Here is a 21022-nt window from a genome sequence, read left to right on the forward strand (position 1 = left end):
TCTCATGATTATGTGATATATCACATGGTAAAAGGGACTTCATAGTTGTAATTAAGGTGACTAATCTGCTAAGACCAAGAGAGGGAGATTATGCTGGGTTATCTAGGTGGGTCCAACAGAGTCACAGGAGCCTTAAGCAGAAGAGGAAGCAGAGAGATGTGAAGCACAGGAATGATTTGATGTGTGTTGTTGGCTTGAGGATGGAGGGAACCACAGGAGATGAAAACACTGCACACCACATTCTTAGAAACATCTTTTATACATGCAACTCCCCACCTCAGAGTCTGTTTCCAGGAAATCCAAGCTAAGATACCATCTTTGTTTACTTTTTTGTAGAGAAATCACACCGCAGGGATAGAGTTCTGAAGTGGGTAAAGTGCCAACTATGCACGGTCAAAATGAACTTTGAAAATTTCTTAGGAAGGTTAGAAATCAGTATACTGTGCCTCAATACATCACAAACGTGTGGAATTTCTTCCACAGGAATCTGGTCCTGTCCTATTGTTCACACAGCAGACGAACACGTTGGCTCGTGCTTAGGAAATATTTTGCATCAAAAGTATTATCTTTAAACGCTGGAGTCTCTCACCCAGAAAGGTGAACTGCTTCCGCTTTGAGTCAGGAGGGAAAGAGGCCAACTGCATCCTCAGATGACTCTACTTATCCACACCACTTCAGGGCATATCCCAGTTGAGCAGAATCGTGAGCAGAAGTGCCCACCTTGCTATTATTTCCTCTCCTTTTTCACTTTTCTATTTATAGCTGAGTTCATTGAATTCACATAAATCACGTAAGCCAATGGTGTAACTTCGTATTTTCCCATTACACTATTTCTGATTTAGAGAATCCAGTTATTATTTAGTGAGAACAAGGTCTTAAAGAATCACAAGTCCGTAAGCAGTATCAATCCTCATTTAGCTTTTATTTATTTATTTATTTTTGGCTGCATTGGGTCTTCGTTGCGGTGTGCAGGCTTCTCATTGTGGTGGCTTCTCTTGTTGCGGAGCACGGGCTCTAGGCGAGCAGGCTCAGTAGTTGTGGCGTGTGGTCTCTAGAGCACAGGCTCAGTAGTTGTGGTGCACGGGCTTAGCTGTTCCGTGGCACGTGGGATCTTCCCGGACCAGGGCTCAAACCCGTGTCCCCTGCATTGGCAGGTGGATTCTTAACCACTGCGCCACCAGAGAAGTCCCTCATTTAGCTTTTTATTTAAATCAGATCTGGTGTTGCGAGGAGTCGTGAGTTTTATTATTTCTTCCCCATCAGTTATGGTCGTGTGACCCCAGAGAAGTCATTTACCCTCTCTGGGTCTCTTTTGTCTGAATTATATTTTAAAGCTTCAAGGCAAAGCGTTGAATCAATGTTTCCTTTGGAATCGTCCTGCTCTACTATTCTCTTTGTGCAGAGAAGGAGGGAAATTAATTTATAAAATCTAAGTCAGTGACAGAGCGGCACCATGCAGTGTGAGGACCCCTTACAAACCACAGGATGGTCAGTAAGTCATGAGCCTCCCTAAACTCGCATTTCCTCACCCGTAAACTGCGGATCTGATACCACTTAATTCGCAGGAGATATCTGAGGTTTAATGAGATGATGCCTGCTAAATCCTTAGCACAGGTTGGATGGTAGGATTTGCAGCAAGAGTTCACCTGCCACTGCCGACAGCTTCTTACACCAAGCATCTCCATCTGCCACTCGGCTTGGGGACTTTCTCCAGCATCCTGAGGCTTGTTCAGCCTGTGCACAGGTCAGTTCGGAAGTGCCAGGGATTTAACAACCCAGGTCAGCTCAGAAATGAGACAGAGCTAGTAGATTACTCATCGGGCAACCGCCTTCCTTGTGGGACAGCTCTGAAGGGCCCCCAGTGGGACTGAGTCTCAGCTGCCTAAAATGCAGACCTGCTAAAAATCTCACACTCTATTTGCTTTCCTCACTTCCCTCCACCATTTTACTCGTTCTCTTGCGCATCTGAGAATAAACCTCCCAAATAAGTGACCCTCTTCTAAGTTCTTGTCTCAGGGTTTGCTTTTTGCAGGAGCCCAAACTAAGACAACAGCATTCAACAGACACGAACTAGTCTTAAAATCGTTATCAAATTAAACTGAGAGGAAGCCCCAGAGAGATCCCCTCTGGCCTCTTCTTACTCAGTGGTCTGGTTCCTGCAGAAATGTCATGAGTGTAATCTTGCTTTCTCCTCACTTATGTGCTTTCTCCTCACTTAGCTGGCTGGCTGGGCATTGAGAGGGATGAGTCCAAATGCCCTCCTAATGGATTGCGCTGTACAGGTATTCACTCGCATTTGTAGTTCAGTTTTTGTAAAGCAGCTTTCCTCTTGAACCCTGAGACACACATTCTAAAAGCGTGTGTTTGTTGCTGCTGGATTCTTGAGGAGAGGAAATAAGGTGGAGAGAAGCAGGGAGGGAAAACCAGAGGGAAAAGGGAAGAAATGATGCTAAACTTTGCTATGCACTCCTTATGGAGTGATTTGCCTCTTCAAGGTAGGCAATGTGGTTCCCTTTTTTATGATAGAAAATTGAGTTGTTAACAGAACAGGAAAGGTCCAGGTCACTGAAGAGGTCACATGACAACTGTCAGGAGGTGGGTTTGGGGCTGAGTCGCACCCTATAATTTTTTTTTAAATGTTTCCTGTGCCTCTGTCTCTCCTTCTCTATCTTATTCTGCGCTCTCTGGCATCAACATCACTTTATTTCTGTTCCATATGTCCCCGGTTTATTTCTCTGTTTGCAAAAGACATGCCAGATGCACCCATGAACCCTTGTTATCCCACGGAGGAGTCTCTCTTGGGAATTCCGGGTAATCTGTGCCTCTAAGGCCCCAAGAGTTAAGGGAATTTCATTCCACTTTCAAACCCCACCATTGGCCAACTCTATGCTTGCACGGCTTTATTCATGGACCATCGAGCTCTTATGATCATGCATCATGGACAGTCTTTTCCCCGTGAGAATCCCAATTCCAAATAGGTTGTTCCCTTGTCTGACCAAGAGACCTAAATCCAGGTTGGAAAAGATGGTCACCATTGTTGGGGACCCGAACTGCTGTTTTGGGCTTTCAAACTCATGTGTGACTCAGGCACACGTCAACCTCTTTGTTACCTCCATTTCAAGATGGAATAGCATCTGTTGGTCCAACTCATGCTACAAGGAAAGGAGAAGACGAAGAAAAGGCAGCCACGAATGCCCTCTGGAATAAAAGCTCTACAGAAATTCAAAATACTATTGTCTTTGCTATACGATTTATAATAAACTCACCATGTCTGTGTTTCTAAATAAGTAAAATATAATTAAATCTATCGGCTTTCTTTTTTTCCCTAAAGAAGACATTCAGAAGATAAATTAGGGGATTTCTATACATTTCTTAGAGCAGTATCTCAAAACCTCAAACCTCACCATTTTAGAGTTAAGTATGAGACAAAAACACAACCTATTAGGGCTTCCCTGGTGGCGCAGTGGTTGAGCATCTGCCTGCCGATGCAGGGAACACGGGTTTGTTCCCCGGTCCGGGAAGAGAAACAAAACTTTTTAATAAGGTATAAAAATCAAAACCAACCAAATAAACCAACCTATTTTTTCTGGAGGGGGGACTTATAAATTTTTTTTTATTAAAGGCACTAAAATGATCTAATTTCTATTTTTACCAGTCCCGCAGGCTGAGACTCTCATATGTCACTGTGACGTAAGGAGAGGACACACCCACTGGAGGAAGGTTTGGTCAAAACCAAAACAAAAAGTGAGGGAAGGCGTTTTTCTCCACGACATTTTCTATTTGAAAGTAGATTTTCCAGAACATAATTGTGTTTTTTCTTCTCTGCTCCAAATTTTAATCGAAGTACAGTCAGCCCTCGGTATCCGCAGACGTGGAACCCGCGGATACGGAGGGCCAACTTCGCAATGCCATTTACATAAGGGACTGGAGCATCTGCGATTTTGGTATTCGCGGGGGTCCAGGAACCAATTCTCTGTGGAAGCTGAGGGACGACTGTGATCAAACAGTTATCTAATATTAATCCAAGGAAGGACACAATACATCAAGTGGGTTGTCCTTATCATTACAAATTACTGTGACTGATGTTAGGTATTTGAAAACGATTGGAAGCTAAGAGCTTAGCGATTATGACAAAATTTCATGTAACTTGTGGAGGAAGAAGGTAAATGAATTTCTTTGCTTGTTTGAACTGTTGAAGGACCCAAAGCAATTACAAGCCATTCCCAGCTTCTGTCAACCACCTGAGTTTCAGCTATGATAATGAATCCATTAAAAAAATAATATCAATTATTGTATTATTAAGTCCCATGGACAAAGGAAGCCTGATTCACTCATTATTCAGATTTTTACAAACAGATCACACCAGTCATGTCCAGTTAGTTTTAAAGAATAGGCAAAATTCTTTTTTGTTCAGATTGTATCGTTCTGTGAGATTTTTGAAGACTGTCCAGTGAAGCTAACTTTTGTGGGTTTTTGGAGTGCCCTGAAAACTCACAAATACCCTCAGAATAGACCTTTAAAGGACAAAAGTGAATCGCTATGTGATCATATGCTGATACCTATGTTCATAAGACATGTGAATACACCTGGATGAGGAAGAAGCTAGGAAGATACAGCTCCTGTGTACAGAACACAGAGGAAACATGAAACATTCTTTGAGACCAGGGAACTGAGAAAAGGTTTCAGTGGACCGATAGGAGTTTCTGACTCGAAACGGGTGTAAAAATGATCCCAAGGGATATGGGAACATATGTATATGTATAACTGATTCACTTTGTTGTAAAGCAGAAATTAACACACCATTGTAAAGCAATTATACTCCAATAAAGATGTTAAACAAAAAATGATTCCGAGGGATAATTGGATGGTCTAGTAGCATTGCTGAGAAAAGGAAATAAACGTTTGTAATTCTTGAATCAAATATAACTTCTCGCAACAAATGACGTTCAGGTTATTTTTTGTTAAATTATCTGGCTTCCATATAACTGGTGGGTGTTATTGAACGATGTGAGTCTTTATGTCTCTGAACGTATTTCATTTCAATGCTCTCTATGTCAGATGAGCAGATATGATTCAACAGGACTGTGAAACAAATGTCTTAAATAAATCTATTCCCCAGCAGCTTTTCAAGAACTTGTAGAACGTATGCGGTTTGATGCGTAGACTGTGGACCACAGTTAGGTTTGACTTTAAGATCTGTTGATGCTGCTCTTAGCTAAAGTTTCACAAATGTCACAGAGGTTTTGAACATGGATTATTTTTCTTGACCTTGATGCTGAGAAAGAATTTTTGGTTTTATTATTTCATTTCAGCTTTGGATTTACTTATTACATCTTCAAATTATTTTAGCTATCCACACACTTTCCAAACATGTTCTTGCTACGGTGGTTGCACTGTGACTTTGAATATGATCAGAAACACAGAGTGACTTTGGAAATTAAAAACTGGTTCCTCATAGGATTTTCAGTGACAAGACTTGAAAATGATGAAACGAATTGGGTTTTTACCCACAATTAAGAATGTATTTAAAGGAAGCGTTAGAAAGAAGGCTATACTTCTGTTTCCTAGTGGATGCACATTTTAGAATAGCAGTGAAAACATAAGATGAGATGAACAATATTATTTCATAGATTAAAACTCTGAAAAAAATCATTAACCCTCCATCTATTCGTTCGACAGTCACTTTTTGAGCATCTACTCTGTGCTCAGAGCTGCACTATACAAAGATACCCAGAAATAAAAAAGACACAGTTTTTGCTTTTTAGCATCTAAATGATGTTACACGGCATTATTCTAAGCTTTTTAGCAGAAAGAAATGGAAAGGCAAGAGAATACCTTTAAGACAGTCTGCACCAGAATCTTTTTCTTAGCTATTGCCCTAAATATTGATGAACAAATATAAAGATATAGAAAGCAGCCCTGTACTGGCCTGGACAAAAAGTCCCTGTGATCCCTTTCTAGTCGTTTTCTTCTTTTCCTTAAACATAAAAGTTAGTCGTGAAATGAGGGACAAACATCCTTGAAATTTCTGTTCTGAAGCCAAAACAAAACCAAAAGTAAGCTTGGTCCTCTATCTTTGTCTTCTCTATTTGTTGGGTTGATAGGAGATCTTGGTAATTTCTTTGGCTAAAAAGCTACCTAGGTAGATTGAGCCCCGAGAGTCTATAGAAGCTGAAACCCTCCCGGACTTATGTACGTGGCTCCTTGGGCTCTGTATTGTCGTTCACAAGCCAGGGGACAGCTAGTGAGAGAGGCCAGGAAGTAATGCAGAGACAGGGGGAGAAGGAAGCTGGGGCTGCGAGCATGATTAAAGCTGATAAGCCCAGGAGACAACATGTTTCAGAGGAGGATAAAACAACTTGCTCTTAAGATCTCAATTCATGAAAAGTAACTAGCAACGTCTGTGCAAGAGACAAAGGATCCTTTTCAACTACCTGATCCTTCCCCTTTCCTCTCTATACGTCTATTTACTTCTCTTTTTGAAACCTGTTTGAATGTGCTTGGGTAACCCCACGTTGAGGTATCCTAACTCGACGTACTTGCCCTTAGTTTAGGTCTAGAAACCCACAGGGCTTCCAGAATCTTCATAACACTGCTGTTGTACGGTTCATCATCAATGCTTTTTGTTTAAGAGTAGCCACCCGATTCCTGTCAGCCGATGCCAAAATTAGGTGACCACAAGAACACCCTGCAAGAAAGACTGAGGCCTTAATCTAATGTGTTTTTTGGAACAAGGCAGTCATTACTAGCAGGGCTTTTTGTTTCTTGGGGTTTTTTTTCATTTTGCAAAGAATTATGAGGTTTTATGCTTTATTTCTTTTCCTAAAATGGTTTTATTATTGACAGCAGCCCTGACATTTAACCTTGATGAGAAGGCAGATAAAAGATACGGGAGATTTACGACCTTAGTTTTGCTGCTCTCTTCTCTTGGTCTTTGTGGGCAGGTACATGGACACCCCCACCAGGTAGAGGCAGATGGCTACCGGGACCTTATAATGGGCAATGGGGACTGGATGCTCCTTTTGGTTAAAATAGATACTATTTTGAGGAGAAAGACAAATGATTAGAATCACCAATACATGATTTCCTTCCTTATTATCCATCCCATCTTTCCTTCTCTTTCGTAAACATCTCTCTACACTTCAAGAATCAGCATTTCAAAGATCATTTCAAGTAAGTGCAAAAATAAGAAAATCTTAATCTAATGGGCCTGGGGAGTCTCTCTGAACCAAACAATGGCTTCTTAGTTTCACTGTTCCTTGGTTCTCTTTCCCTATCCAAGCCTTTTAAGCACCACTTTCCTTCTGCCTCAATTTCTTTTATGTGCTTCTCTGAATGATCTCGGGGCAATGTGTTTAATTGTGGAAGAAAAGAAACCAAAGGAACTTTTAAGAATTATATAAATAAAAGTAAAAAAATTGGCCATAAAGGGTAAGATCATGGGGCAGGTAGGAAGCACAGGGAAAACCAGTGTCACTTGCCCCAGAGTGGTCATTGTCTGCTGGTACCCACTCTGGGTCCACAGGTGAGACAGGCAGCATCCCTGTCCAGGGCTTCTCAAGGGCATCCCCAGACACTGAACTGATACAGCCAGGCCAAGGCTGTGATGACAGAAAGGAGAGCTCCTCCCTTAGGTAATGGTGCCAACTTCTACAGCAGACCCTTTACTAATGCTGGGCTTGGGCTGACAGCACCGGCAGCTTGGATCTTACTGCAAAAGCAAAGATAAAGTGGCTTCTCAGAGCAGTATTTTCACTCTAGGGAATGCGGGATCCCCTGGGTTGAGGAGTTAAAGGAAAATTGCCTGTGGCCTGTCAGTTGGTGATCTGCGGGGGAGTCTGTTTCATCTGCGTTCCTAATTAAAGGCCACATTAAACCCAGTCAAACGTTCACATGAAAAGCCCCACATGAATGATTCCGGATTCCATCAGCTCCAAAGGAGTCTCATGTTAAACCTCTAACTCAAACGTCTGACCCTCTTCACATCCACTGTCACCCAAGTCCTGGGGAAGAGGGTATGAAGCCTTCAGTGTACAGAGAGCAAACTGCCTGGATTATTCATTTCCCTCTTGGTGAATTGCATATGAGAAATCAGAATCTCCCAGTTGAATGAATGTGGGGAGGGCGGAGGAGGTGGGAACAGTCAGGATTCAACGATGCCCAAAGTTCTTATTCTGAGAAAACAGGAAGTGGGAACACTGGAAAAGGAGCTGCTTTATGGCCAAGATGATAAGTTTGGTTACAAGAAAGTTTGAATTTAGGTTTCTGAGGGGAAAGGGAGTAGAAAATGAGAGCTGGTGAAGGTAAAGATTGGAGGTAAAAGTGGGGGTCATGAGCATCCAGAAGACATGGGACACGGGGTGACTTAGAAATAACAGTGTGGGAAGAGGGGCCGAGCAGGTCTTGTGGCTTCAGTCATGCTTGGACACGGAGGAGCCCACTGCCTATTGTGAGCTGATCGCTCACTGGCCATATGGGGCATGGCAGTCTCCTCAGAGCATGTGGATTCACCAGTAGAAACCGTCCATAAAATGACTTATTAAACTGCTTGGTGTCTTCCCATCCTTCGCAGGCCAAAGCATGTCCCCGGGCAACCAGCAGTCCTCACGCGGTAATGCAGGAGAAAAAGCCAGAAAAGAGGTGGTACTCCTGTTTACACCCCCACCTCTGGCCGATCGAGGGTTTAATTATTACGCGTTAGACAGAGGAGCAGAGTCCCCAGGACCACTCTGCAAGGGATCCATTTGGCCTACACGTCAAGTGCCTTAACTTCAAAATTCCTGCCTGCTCCCTTGTACACCCCCACAATGGGCTCATTTGCGGCAGCAGAGGTTAGAAGGCAGGTTTCCAGGAAAACTCACCCTGGGGTCTCTCTCCAGCTGATGATGATGGGGCAGGCTGCGTCTCCTCTTGGCCTTTGCCAGGCCATTGTGATAAAAATGATACAGGCCTTCAGCAAAGGGGAGCTGTGGAGAATCAAACAGACACAGGCGTGGTTAGCTTCTGCTGGCGCCCTAGAACAGGGACCCCAGAGCTGGGGTGTATGCAGGGGCTCCCTGGGATGGGAATGTATGTGAGAAAACCCCTGCTAACCCCCTATCAGACTTGGCGCTCTGGTTCCCTGTCACCGTTCTCCTCCCCATTTCCCTACCTTTTCTTATGTAATGCCGTTCACCTCCCCTCCCCACAAACCTTCTATTCCTTCCTCCATTACTTTAGTTTTTATCCATCTTTTAATCTTCTCTTCTCCTCCATGGAGCCTTCCCTTTATATTCATCCCCACACCAAGTTCTCCATTCTCTTCTCTTAGGTATCACAAGAAGAGAAAACTACAGACCATTACCCATTAAATGGGCCCCATGTGGACCACAGCAGGCCATCCACACCGTACCCTGTATGAATCTTTGATCCCAAGTCCATGAACATAATAAAATGGTTGTTGTTTATACTAAGAAGTTTGGGGTTGGTTTGTTACTCAACAATGGATAACAGGAACAAATAGCTAGCTGAAAAAAATGTTTTATTCCTTCATTTTTTTAGGACTGTGCAGACTCGAAACTCTACAATAATATTGGCTCTGTCTGTCAGCTGGTGACACCAGCCAGGAGCAGCCCAGATAAGGGCCCTCGAGGGACATTCCTGGCAAAGGAGGAGGGGGCCTGAGGCCAGAGAAGCAGATACTAGATGAACTTCAAGGGCACAGCAAGTTTGGCCAGGGGTCTGGTGTGCAAGTGAAAATCTTTTAGAACACTGTAGCATTTGTGATTTTGTTCCTGTTCATTAAAAACCACATTCTTCAGGGAGAATTAAACATAAATATTTCATGTGCATTTTTCCAGGCTCAGTGATTCTTGAATGTTTTCTCTACTTAACCCTGCTGCTGTACTCAGGGTAATGATAAGACTTGATCAAAAAGGTGCAGGGGTGGAGGGAGAAGGAAAGAAAATGTAAGTGTGCTTATCTTTTGCTCTCCAAAGACTTGTGCTTATGACCACTGTCAGGTGGTGTGAACTTGGAGTTTTACTTCCTATTCTGGAGAGCATGAAGCATCTGAGAATTTTTAACACAAGAAAGGAAATTTGGGGCTATAGAGCACCAGTGAGCTTTGGAGGGACATTGCTCTGGCTCTGTTTTACTGATTTTTTTTAAAAAATTAAATTTGAATAGAGGCAAATGGAAAACTCTTACAGTGGAATTCCAATTAACAAAAGTAGAAGTAATGAACAGAAATTGAATATCACCATTTGGAAACACCATAAATAATTGTGACTGGCAAGTGTCACCAAAGGATGCTAAAATTAGTGGGGGAAATATAATGATAAACAAAGAGAAATAATACTTTACAATGGAGAAACCTGGCAGAGACGTCCTCAACCAAGTGATGTAAGTTAACCTCACTACGGATGAAACATATCAAAATCATTGCCTCATGATACAATGCACTGAGGAGACATCACGTACATAATTTCCTTGCCAGAAATACATAACCTGTATGCAGTCAGGAGGAAACATCAGGCAAACCCATAACTGGCTAGTACCCTTCAAAACCTTCAAGATCATAAAAGACAAATAAGGACTGCAGAAATTTTTGAAACCAGAGGAGACGAGGGAGACAGGACAGTTAAATGTAACACATATCTTGGATTGGATCCTGGATCAGAAAAGAAGGACATTAGTGGAACACTTGGAAAACTGTGAACGAAATCTGTAGATTAATTAATAGTGTTATATCAATGTTTTTCCTGGCTTTGATAAATTGTACTATGGTTTTGTCAGAGGTTAACTTTGGGAAAGCTGGATAAAGGGTATATGGGAACTTTGTTGCCATTTTAAAAAGAGTAATTTTTTTATTGTGGTAAAATATACAGAATATAAAAATTTTTTTCATTTTAAAGTTTTATGGGTACAGTTTAGCGACTTTAAGTACATCTCCATTATTGAGCAGCCATCACTGCTATCGATCTCCAGAACTCTTTTGATCCTACATGTTCAACTCTACATTCATTAAATGATAACTTCCTATCCTCCCCTCCCCTCAGCCCCTGGCCACCGCCATTCTACCTTCTGTCTCTAAGAATATTACTACTCTGGGACCTCATATGAGTGGAATCATAAAATATTCATCCTTTTGTGACTGGATTATTTCACTCAGCTGAATATCTTCAAGGTTCATCCATGGGAAGCACTGTCAGAACTCCCTTCCTTTTTAAGGTTGAATAATATTCCACTGTATGTATGTACCACATTTTGTTTATCTATTCACCAGACGATGGACACTTGGGTTGCTTCCACCTCTTAGCTATTGTGAATTATGCTGCTATGAACATGAGTGAACCTGTGTGCAATTTTCGCCAACTTCTTAAGTCTAAAATTATTCCCAAATTGAAAGTTTTTAAAATGTAAAAATACTTTTAAAATTAAATTTGAATGCCCTTAAGAGGGCCATATATTTAAAAATCTCAAGCCGGAGGTCCCACCACTTCCCTTTGTCACATACTGAAGTCACTTCACATGGTTATGTTAACTGAAGGCAGTTGAATGGCACCCCTGGCTTGGTCTAAGTGCCTCATTTCATAGAGAAAGACACTGTGGCTCAGGGAGGGGCAGGACTTGCCCAGTCAAGAGGGAGCTCTCAACGGAAATCCCTGGTCTCCTTGACTGTAACTCCAGACGCTTCCCACCCACCACTTCCATTGCTGTCTCGCTCTATGTCCCATCCCCCTTGATAACCCTGGCTATAAATCCAACAGATTGCAGGCTGGATTTCCTGACAAGGAGGAGTGCGACTCAGGGACAGCCAGGCTGGTGAGTGACACTCTGGGGTGTACTTGGGACCCACGACCCGGGATTCTTTGATTAGAAGCACTGTCTTGGCTATGGAAGAAATGGAGTTAATTGGTCTCATAGAGCTGAAATTGGAAACTCAGGCAATAAACAGGTAAACTGACTGACCACAGAAGATTAACCTGCAGGCATTGGTTATTTTTCTGAGCCCTTTTTGCCTTTTGTCTTTGGAGTGTAGACCTCAAATCCACTGCCCTCTGAGCCTCTGAGAAGCAACTGTCTGGGGAGATCATGTGCAAAAGCACAAGCTCATCACGGGCAGGGAAAGACAGATGCCGTGTGTCTTACAGTAGTGCAAGGTGCCTGCTGCCCACACAGACCTCAGTGAAGAAATGCTTGTGCCTTCCTCTGTTTCTTAAGTAGAATGCTGATCTTCCAAATAGAAAAGACATATTAAAAGCAATCTTAGGTCCCCAAACCCTCACCTGTGTCCAAGTAAGAAACCTCTCATATATTTCAACACAGTATATTCTCAAATGTTTCCTTCATTTAAACACACACACACACACACACACACACACACACTTCTTTTCTTTTACACCATCACCTTTGTGTCTTAAGGCAAAATACACATGGTTCCAGAAAGAAGGAGAAAAACAGAAGTGAAAGAAGAATTCACAGCAAATTGTCAGCTTGAAGGTTCAGGCTGGGTGACAGTATAATAACGTTGCTAACTCAGACTTGCAGTTTTTAGAAATTCTCATTATGCCGCGAAATTTTATGGATCCCAGCAACGCTTCTCATTGCCTCTTTTCTGTCCCGCCTGCCTCCTTCTCCCACTGATAACCATGGCTCCAAGCTAAAGCTCCTCTCTGAACCCACACACTCGCTTTCCTCATCAGCCAGGAACCCCAGGGAACTGGCCGCCGATTGTGAACAGATAATAAGGCGTGTTAACTCCTCTTGGAGCCCACTGCCCACCTTCCTTTAGACCAGAGTTCTTTCCCCTCAGGCAACCCCTGGACGCTGGTCTGCGAACATTGTCTCCACCCCAAATTCTGTGCTTCTATGCATTTGCTTGTTTCAGGAATGACCACTGCTTCTCACAGATTCTCAGATGGGTCCAGAGCCCCCAAGCAGTTAGGACTCTGGCTCAGACCCATCACTCTTCCTTTAGTGGCTTTGTCCATTGCGTTGATTTTCATGATGCCCAGTCATGTTTATTTGGGAGTCTAGTTTGGTAGAACAATGGACTTCATTCCACATAGGAAGAAATTTATAATTTTATTTTCAAGGGGAGCTGCTGTCAAGAGGTTCAAGGAATAAAAACTGGGAAACAAAACAATACATCAAGGATAGAAAACTGGTTCAGCTGATAACTGCTTGTCAATTTCATTTAGGGGTCCTGCATTTTACAGGGAGGGCTAGGCTCTGCATTTTACTGACATTTCCTGAGACCATTCTTAATTTCCCCGGATTGCATGCAATCTCTTACGGGTGGGGGACTGCACTTTGCAATAAGGATGAGGGAGAAAGGGAACTGGGTGGAGGGGGGTGGGGGTCCCAGGCTCTGCCCTACTGGTACTTATAGGCCAATGAGGAAACACACGGGAAAACTACATTGTGCAATTGACAGAAACGTATACTATTATAGAAAGAAAGAAGGATAGAAATAAGGAGATAGCAGCTGTGCATTAGACAAGAGAAGGTAAGGAAAGGGGAGACGGAGAGAGGAAGGGGGACCCTGAGAACTTCTGGGGGAGAGGCAGTGTCAGCTGGTGTGGTTGAGATAGCATTAAAAGGTTCCCACTCAGCCCCATCCTAACTTTAATCTGTGTGTGTGTGTGTGTGTGTGTGTGTGTGTGTGTATGGAATACTAGCACGAAAGTCCAGTTATCTCTGGGGGGATGGGGGTGGGTAACACCCTAAGCCATGGTCAGCTAAATGCCTTACTGAGATTTGCTGACAGGATGGAGGTTCCTACGGCCAGAAAGGAAGAGAGAATTGAGAGAGGAAGGAGAGGGGCACCGAAGGCATAGTCCTGCCTATGTTACAACCATGCTTCAGCCTGAACAAGCTCTTGTTTACAGGTTCTCAATGCTCACCTGTACTGAGTTACATCTTAACCCCAACCAAAGTTCCTCCTCCTTAAAGTTTGGACCTAGGATCACACATCTCAGCTATTTGAATACGCTCACCTCTTTCTGTCTTGCTTTGAAAAAGGGTCTGGAGAGGGGCTTCCCTGGTGGCGCAGTGGTTGAGAGTCCGCCTGCCGATGCAGGGGACGCGGGTTTGTGCCCCGGTCCGGGAAGATCCCACACGCCGCGGAGCAGCTGGGCCCGTGAGCCATGGCAGCTGAGCCTGCGCGTCCGGAGCCTGTGCTCCGCAACGGGAGAGGCCACAGCAGTGAGAGGCCCGTGTACCGCAAAAAAAAAAAAAAAGGTCTGGAGAATAACAGGGAAAGAACACCTCCTCTCCTGCACAAGACTCTTCCTTTCTCTTCTGCCTCCACAGGACCAACATTAATTGCCTCTGTTGTCAGGCTCTTAGGTGACTCACAAAGAAGCTCAGAGAACATGATTAGTGACTGAGAGTTGGAGAGATAAGCAAACCCATGGAGGTAGTCTGCGGCTCTGGTGGCTGAGGAGCCGCAGGGGTCCTCATTAAGGTTCTCTAGCCTTGGAGAAAGCCTCTCAGGCACTTGAGTTTCATTCCTGTCTCACCACGATAATGTGTGCTACAAACCACCAAAAATCTTGGCAGCTCCAAACAGAAACCGATTATTTAGCTCACGATCTCCTGGGTCAACAATTTAAGCTCACTGAGTAGTTGTTCAAGTATTGACTTCATTAAAATTAAAAACTTCTGTGAAAGACACTATCAAGAGAATTTAGAAAACAAGTGACAGACTGGGAGAAAATATTTTCAAAGGATACATAAAGGATTGCTATCCAACATATACAAAGAACTTTTAAAATTCAACAATCAGAAAACAAAGAACCCAATTTAAAAAGGGGTCAAGGACCATAACAGATGCCTCGCCAATGAAGACATACAAGTGGCAAATAAGCATATGAAGAGATACTCCACATCGTATGTCATGAGGAATTACAAATTAAAACCACAATGACACAACATTACACATCTATTAGAACGGCCCAAATCTGGAACACTGACAACACGAAATGCTGGTGAGAAGGTGGAGCAACAGGAACTCTCATACATTGTTGGTGAGGATGCAGAATGGCACAGCCGCTCTGGAAGACAGCTTGGCGGTTTCTAACAAAGCTAAACATACTATTACCATATAATTCAGCAATTGCACGTCTTGGTATTTATCCAAATGAGCTGAAAACTCATGTTCAGACAAAAACCTGCACACAGATGTTTATAGCAGCTTTGTTCATAACTGTCAGTATTTGGAAGCATCCAAGATGTCCTTCAGTAGATGAATGGGTAAATAAACTGTGGTACATCTAGATAATGGAATATTATTCAGTGCTAAAAAGAAACGAGCTATCAAACCACAAAAAGACATATTACTAAAGCAAAGGAAGCCAGTCAGAAAAGTCTCAATGAGTCCAACTATCTGAAATTCTTGAAAAGGCAAGACTGTGCAGAGAAAAATAAGACCAGTGTTTGCCAGGGGGTGCAGGTGGGGGCAGAGAAGAACAGGCAGAGCACAGAGAATTTGGGGGAAGTCAAGATATTTTGTATGATATTATCATGATAGATATATGTCATTAAACTCATGTCGAAACCTACAGAATTTACACTAAGAGTGAACCCTAAGGGAAACTATGAATTTGGGGCAATTATAATGTGTCAATGTAGGTTCATCTTTGGTAAAAATGTACCATTCTGGTGAGTGATGTTGATAAAAGTAGACAGTATGCGTGTGTAGGAGCAGGGGTATATGAGAAATCTCTGTACCTTCCTTAATTGTTGTCCACTTAAAGTGGCTTTTAAGAAATAGTCTTAAAAATAATATAGCCCATTTCAGCGGATTCCAATTGCTATAATTACCCCAACGGAGAGCAACGTGTTGGAAATGGAATATAGAGTATGTGGCTTTTATTGTTTTAATTTTTATTTATTATTTTTATTTACTTTGATCATTCTTTTATTTTTTGAAGGGGACTAGATGGGCAGTGAATAAAATGGAGAGAAGGAGCTGGGCATTTTGAATATATCCAATGATTCTAAAACTATGAAAGGATATAATAATTGGAACTGTTCGATAAGAAGTCATTCCATTCTTAGCAGAGAGGCATACAGAGGCACAAAAAATATGCTATCTCATAAAAATCAATCAACAAGAAACAGGCCAAGACAATTTCATATTGAAGGCAAATAAGCCGCATTATTTAGGTGAGTAAAGTAAATATGATTTCACTAGAGGAGTGGAAGGCTTGACAGCTCCTTTGAACAGATGCCGCTCATACAGCAGAGGAGCCTAATTGTTTACTTGCACCTCCAGCTCCTCTGTCAACGGAAGGAGGCCTGTGGTGTGAGGACTCATTTCTTTGAGTAACCAGATGTGACAGAGAATCTTATTCAGCCTGAACTTCTCAGGGCATATTGTAAGGTTAGCCTGCTCTGAGGAGGCCCTTTGGGTATAGAACCAGAAACCAGTTGCTAAACAGAGTTTTCCACACCCCAGCACATAAAATAGGTAACTTGTAAGAGACTGGATGGAGCCATCAGATCAGGGGAAGTCTTCTAAACGGGTCTAGAGAAATATAATATGTTTTTTGTTGCACATAAATCTAAATACGTTACCTTTCTGTCTGTAAAACCCATCCCTTTCAATGTGCTCTATCTCTGCAGGGCTCAATAAAAACTTGTCAATAAAATATGACTGTATGGATGGATGTTCCTTTGGATTAGCTATTTGTAAGGGGGGAATCAGCTATCTGAGGGGAAGTGAGAGGGGAGAGTGGAAAATCCTTGACCCAGCACTCAGGACACCTGGCTCTAGGCCCACCTTGCCCATTTCTACGCTTCTCCTAGGTATTGTTCTCCATGGACAACACTCAACTCTCTTCTGTGATTCTAAGAGCTGCTCTTCCCTATGACCAGGAGCACAAAAATGCAGAACGGCTTGTGTTGTCCAGGGTTGTTTGTTTTTGTGGAATGGAGCTACTAGTCCACAGTGGGATTCAAACAATGATATACACCCAAGAACCTACACAACTTATTTATATCAAGTCTAAAATGACAGTCAGACAATGAGATAGGTGAAGAATAGCTGACCCTCAGCCTCATTCACAAACAGTTCCTTTCTAACCTAAGGCAAAATTTCCATGTATTATCTCAGAAATGAAAATGTAAGAACATGCATTCTTCCTTTGGAATATCAGGGAGTAAGCTACTTATCAGGTGTGCTGGGATGACATTACTGTCCTGGCTTTTCTTTTTGGCTTCTAAGTTAGGGGGTTTGTTTTAGATTCATGTATCTGTGTGTCTGGGAGGAAGTAGTATGCATTTAGCGATTTTGTTCTTAGCTGGAATAAATTTCATGCACAGAATTGGCCACCTCTACCAGCCATCCACTGTGGCTTCAAAGACAATAATTAAGCTATTATTATCCCTGATGTCATCAGCCAGTGGCAATAGGATCAAAGGCATGATTCCCTAGTAGTAACATCTGTTAAAAGGGATGGTGATACCTGCTTCCAGGATATGAATGATTCCCTAGGACAAAGGAACAAGGCTGGGAGATCCAGGCTCCTCTACTTCACTACTAGCTCAACTTGTTTTTCTAGGGTTACCTATGGCCACTCTGCTATACTTTCCAAGTATCCTTCAATGTCTCCTTCTACTTATCCACAAGATCCACGTTCCTAACATGGTATGGCTGACCCCTCATGAACCATCCTCAGTCCACGTTTTTGGTTTCATCTCCCAAAAATGTTGCCTAGTCAGGCAACACTAATTGTAATCCTTCTAAAATTCCGGTGCACTTTATTTCATGTGCTGTACCATCCTCGATAAACCCCCTTTTATTTTAATTTGTTGAAATTATGAGCCTCAGTGCAAACTCACCTCCACGTGGCACTGCCTGCCTTGTGAAGGCTTCCCTTCTGCTTCACATGTCCTATATCACAGATCTCTCACAAAGCATATTGCCAGTACTCATACAGAGCACTCCTACTTGTCTGTGATTTCTGTATCTTATCTAACCTGTGCCTCTGTGTAGCAGATGATGTTTTGATGGCCTTCCTGCATTCCTTTTACCTACCCTGGAGGTCCCCTGTACACAGTGCCTGTACATGCCACAGTCTTCATGCATCCCTCTGCCTGAGGGTGTTAGTCTGACTGTGGAAGCAGGCTTGGCCTGCTTGGGGCAAGCAGAAGTGCAAGGGATTTGATGCCCCTCAGGTGTAACCCTCAACCGAGGAAGAATGGGAGGTGGTGGCTACATTTCCTAGCTTCCTCGCCCTTGGATGGGATAACTCAGAAATGCTGTAACTCCCAGACTCTTCGGGAGGAGAAAGTTGCAGAAGTGGTCCTCGTTTGTTTATGTCTCTCCGTATCAACTCCTTAGGAGAGTTGCCTCCTGCACTGACTCTGAGCTTGGCCATATGGCTTGCATTGGCCAATGGGACTTAATAAATGTGACACAACCGAAGACTTGAAAAGGGTTTGCACACTGGAGCTGGATCGCTCCTTAATATCTGAAAACTTTCTTACTTGTCCCCAAGTCCGTGTCTCGGTGCCTGATATCATACTTGCTTATTGAATGTGTTAGCTACGTGTTTATTGAATGAACGGCATATTCTTCTGCTTCTGTGCTTCCCCCGCTATGACGGTGCTCCTGTTACTTTGTTTGTCCATTGGTTTCAAACTTCCATAACTTTTCTTTGGTCCTTTCCTCCTTCCTAAGTTAATGGCCAGAGTGGCTTGTTTCGGGCTTCAGCTTCTGGGTCCAAATTTGCTTCATGCCAAGCCTCATTGGAGACACACTCTCCAAGGTTCCCTTTGGCTTGATTCCGCACCCCACCCCATGTTGCTGCCCCTGGACTTCAGGAGATCCACAGTGGCTTGTTTCCCATCCTTCTCCCCCCATCTTAGGCTCTGCAAGCTCTCTCTTGGTCTCCCATTCCTGGTTGACACTCCCTAGAAACACAGTCAACAGGAACTGACTAGAATTGACTCTTTCATGCCAACTACCTTCTTATGTTTGAACTTCCATCATTTTTGAAGAGAACTGATAGCCTTCTGATGAAACATATTTTCCCCTCTTCACAGAAGTGAAGAACAAGCTAAGGGCAAGGAAAGATAGGATTTGTGGATCTCCTTGTTCTCCTCTGTCATTGGCTTCTGAATTTCTCATTAAGTCACAAAATTTTAGGCTATTAATGACAGTTAATTAATCGAAGTCATTTAACACAGATACAAATTAGGATATTCTTATAACGTTTCCTCGCATGCGTGGTTTTCCTGATTGCAGTATCTCATAACACATCTGTCTGTCATTTAGTGAGCATCTGATGACAATGCTAAGCCTTTAGAATGTTTTCTAACCATTGATTTTGATATTTATTAAGTGCTTGCTAAAAGTACAGCACTGTGCTCGTCACTAAGGGGACAGTCAAAGAAATATAAAATTCTTATTCTATCTTTTATCAAGTGTTAATCCAATAGGTTTTTGTTTTTTGCTGCACCATGCAGCTTGCAGGATCTTAGTTCCCCGACCAGGGATTGATTGAACCCGGGCCCACTGCAGTGAAAGCCCGGAGTCCTAACCACTGGACTGCCAGGGAATTCCCCAGGAGGTTGTTGTTGGTGTGGAATCCCTGAACTTATAACTTTCCCAGTTTTGTTTGGGAAACTGGAATCTGTAAAAATTTTAGGGGTAAATTTGAGAAAAACAGACTAGGAGGACGTGAAATGAACTGGTAACCAACAGGTTGGTTTATATGGCTAATCGCTCATAGAAATCCCTCTCAATCTGGTTCTCTCTCTCTTCCAGCATGAAAGGCTGGTGCAGTGGTTCTGATGATGCAGCGTCTGAACCACCGTCAGGGAGCAACAGGGTTCCAATGCTCATTGCAAATAGTTGGGAACAGAAACATCATGTTTGATCTCCATTTCCTCATGTATAAAATTAAGGGTTAAACTAATACCTTTCCAAGGTCTCTTCCTGCTCTGACAGGCTGTAACTCCATAATTCCAGTTACAATTTGTTAAAATTTAAATTAGTCTGGATAAATCAGTCAGAATAATCAGTCAAGTATGTCACAGTATTTTGGTGGAGTACCAATCTCCAAGTGGTCTGACAAGTGTTTAGAAACCATTATAAAAATCATTAAAACCACATAAATTTGTCACCATAATAATACTTTTCTTCTTGTCCTCCCTTTACCACTATATTTTTTGAAGGAACTGTCTACACTTGATACCTCTACTTCATCATACTTACTGCAGCCTTCACAATTTGGCTTCCTTCCTGTCACAGACACTATCACTTTCCTGCTCACATCCCTTTGGGCCTTAGCATTTAGTGTATGAAGAAAGCCTCTGGATCTATTTGTCTGAGAGTTTTCTCTGGCGGCCAAATTCTGCTCTGTTTGAGCGTTTGCCAAGTCAAAATGCTGGAGAGTCAACGCCACCCAGGAAAAACTATCAATCATGAAACAATATCTGATTGCAACTGGCATATAAATACAGCAGTTCCCTCACCCCTCAGGCAGAATGACTCTCAGACGAGTTCTAAACCATCTCCCAGAGTTTCCTGGTAGGATTGAGCCCCCGTTACCCACAGTGACAACTTGTGCTGTAATACACCCTTAATTCCTGCCTTCCCTTCCCGGTCTCAATTCCCGACTCCCCTACCGGTATTTACTAGAATCATGCCTTGGATAAACAACTTGCATTTAATCCTTGTCCCAGGGACTGCTCCTGGGGACCCAAACCGACATATTGTACTTCTCCTCTTCCCATGTGCTAAGGTGCCTCCTCCAATCACACCAATGACTTCATCTCCAAAACCAGTGGCCACCGTTGCCCCATTCTTTCTTTCTTAATCCTCATCTCCATTCCTTTCACAGCCCTGCACTTTCTCAAGTAATCTTCCATATCCCTAACTGTCCAAGTTCCGTCTCCTTTTTCTCCCTCCACGCCCAAACTTCTCCAAGATTTTGTGCTAGAACCTCTTCTCTTCGTTTTCTCTCCACACTCTCCCTTGGCAATGCTATTTAGCTATGGAATGACTGAGGTGCACGAGGATGGA

General features: G+C 42.9%; 1 protein-coding gene across 1 annotated transcript in view; it reads right to left on the reverse strand.

The window, feature by feature from the left end:
• The window catches only part of PCSK2 (proprotein convertase subtilisin/kexin type 2), a 214267-nt gene that overhangs the window by 184859 nt on the left and 8386 nt on the right, over positions 1–21022 (reverse strand). The window contains exon 2 of the mRNA XM_004270393.3: positions 8862–8966. Within this exon, the coding sequence (XP_004270441.1) occupies positions 8862–8966 (105 nt within the window). The remainder of the gene's footprint in view (positions 1–8861; positions 8967–21022) is intronic.

This window comes from Orcinus orca, chromosome 16 (assembly GCF_937001465.1).
Source record: "Orcinus orca chromosome 16, mOrcOrc1.1, whole genome shotgun sequence".
Classification (NCBI taxonomy): domain Eukaryota; kingdom Metazoa; phylum Chordata; class Mammalia; order Artiodactyla; family Delphinidae; genus Orcinus; species Orcinus orca.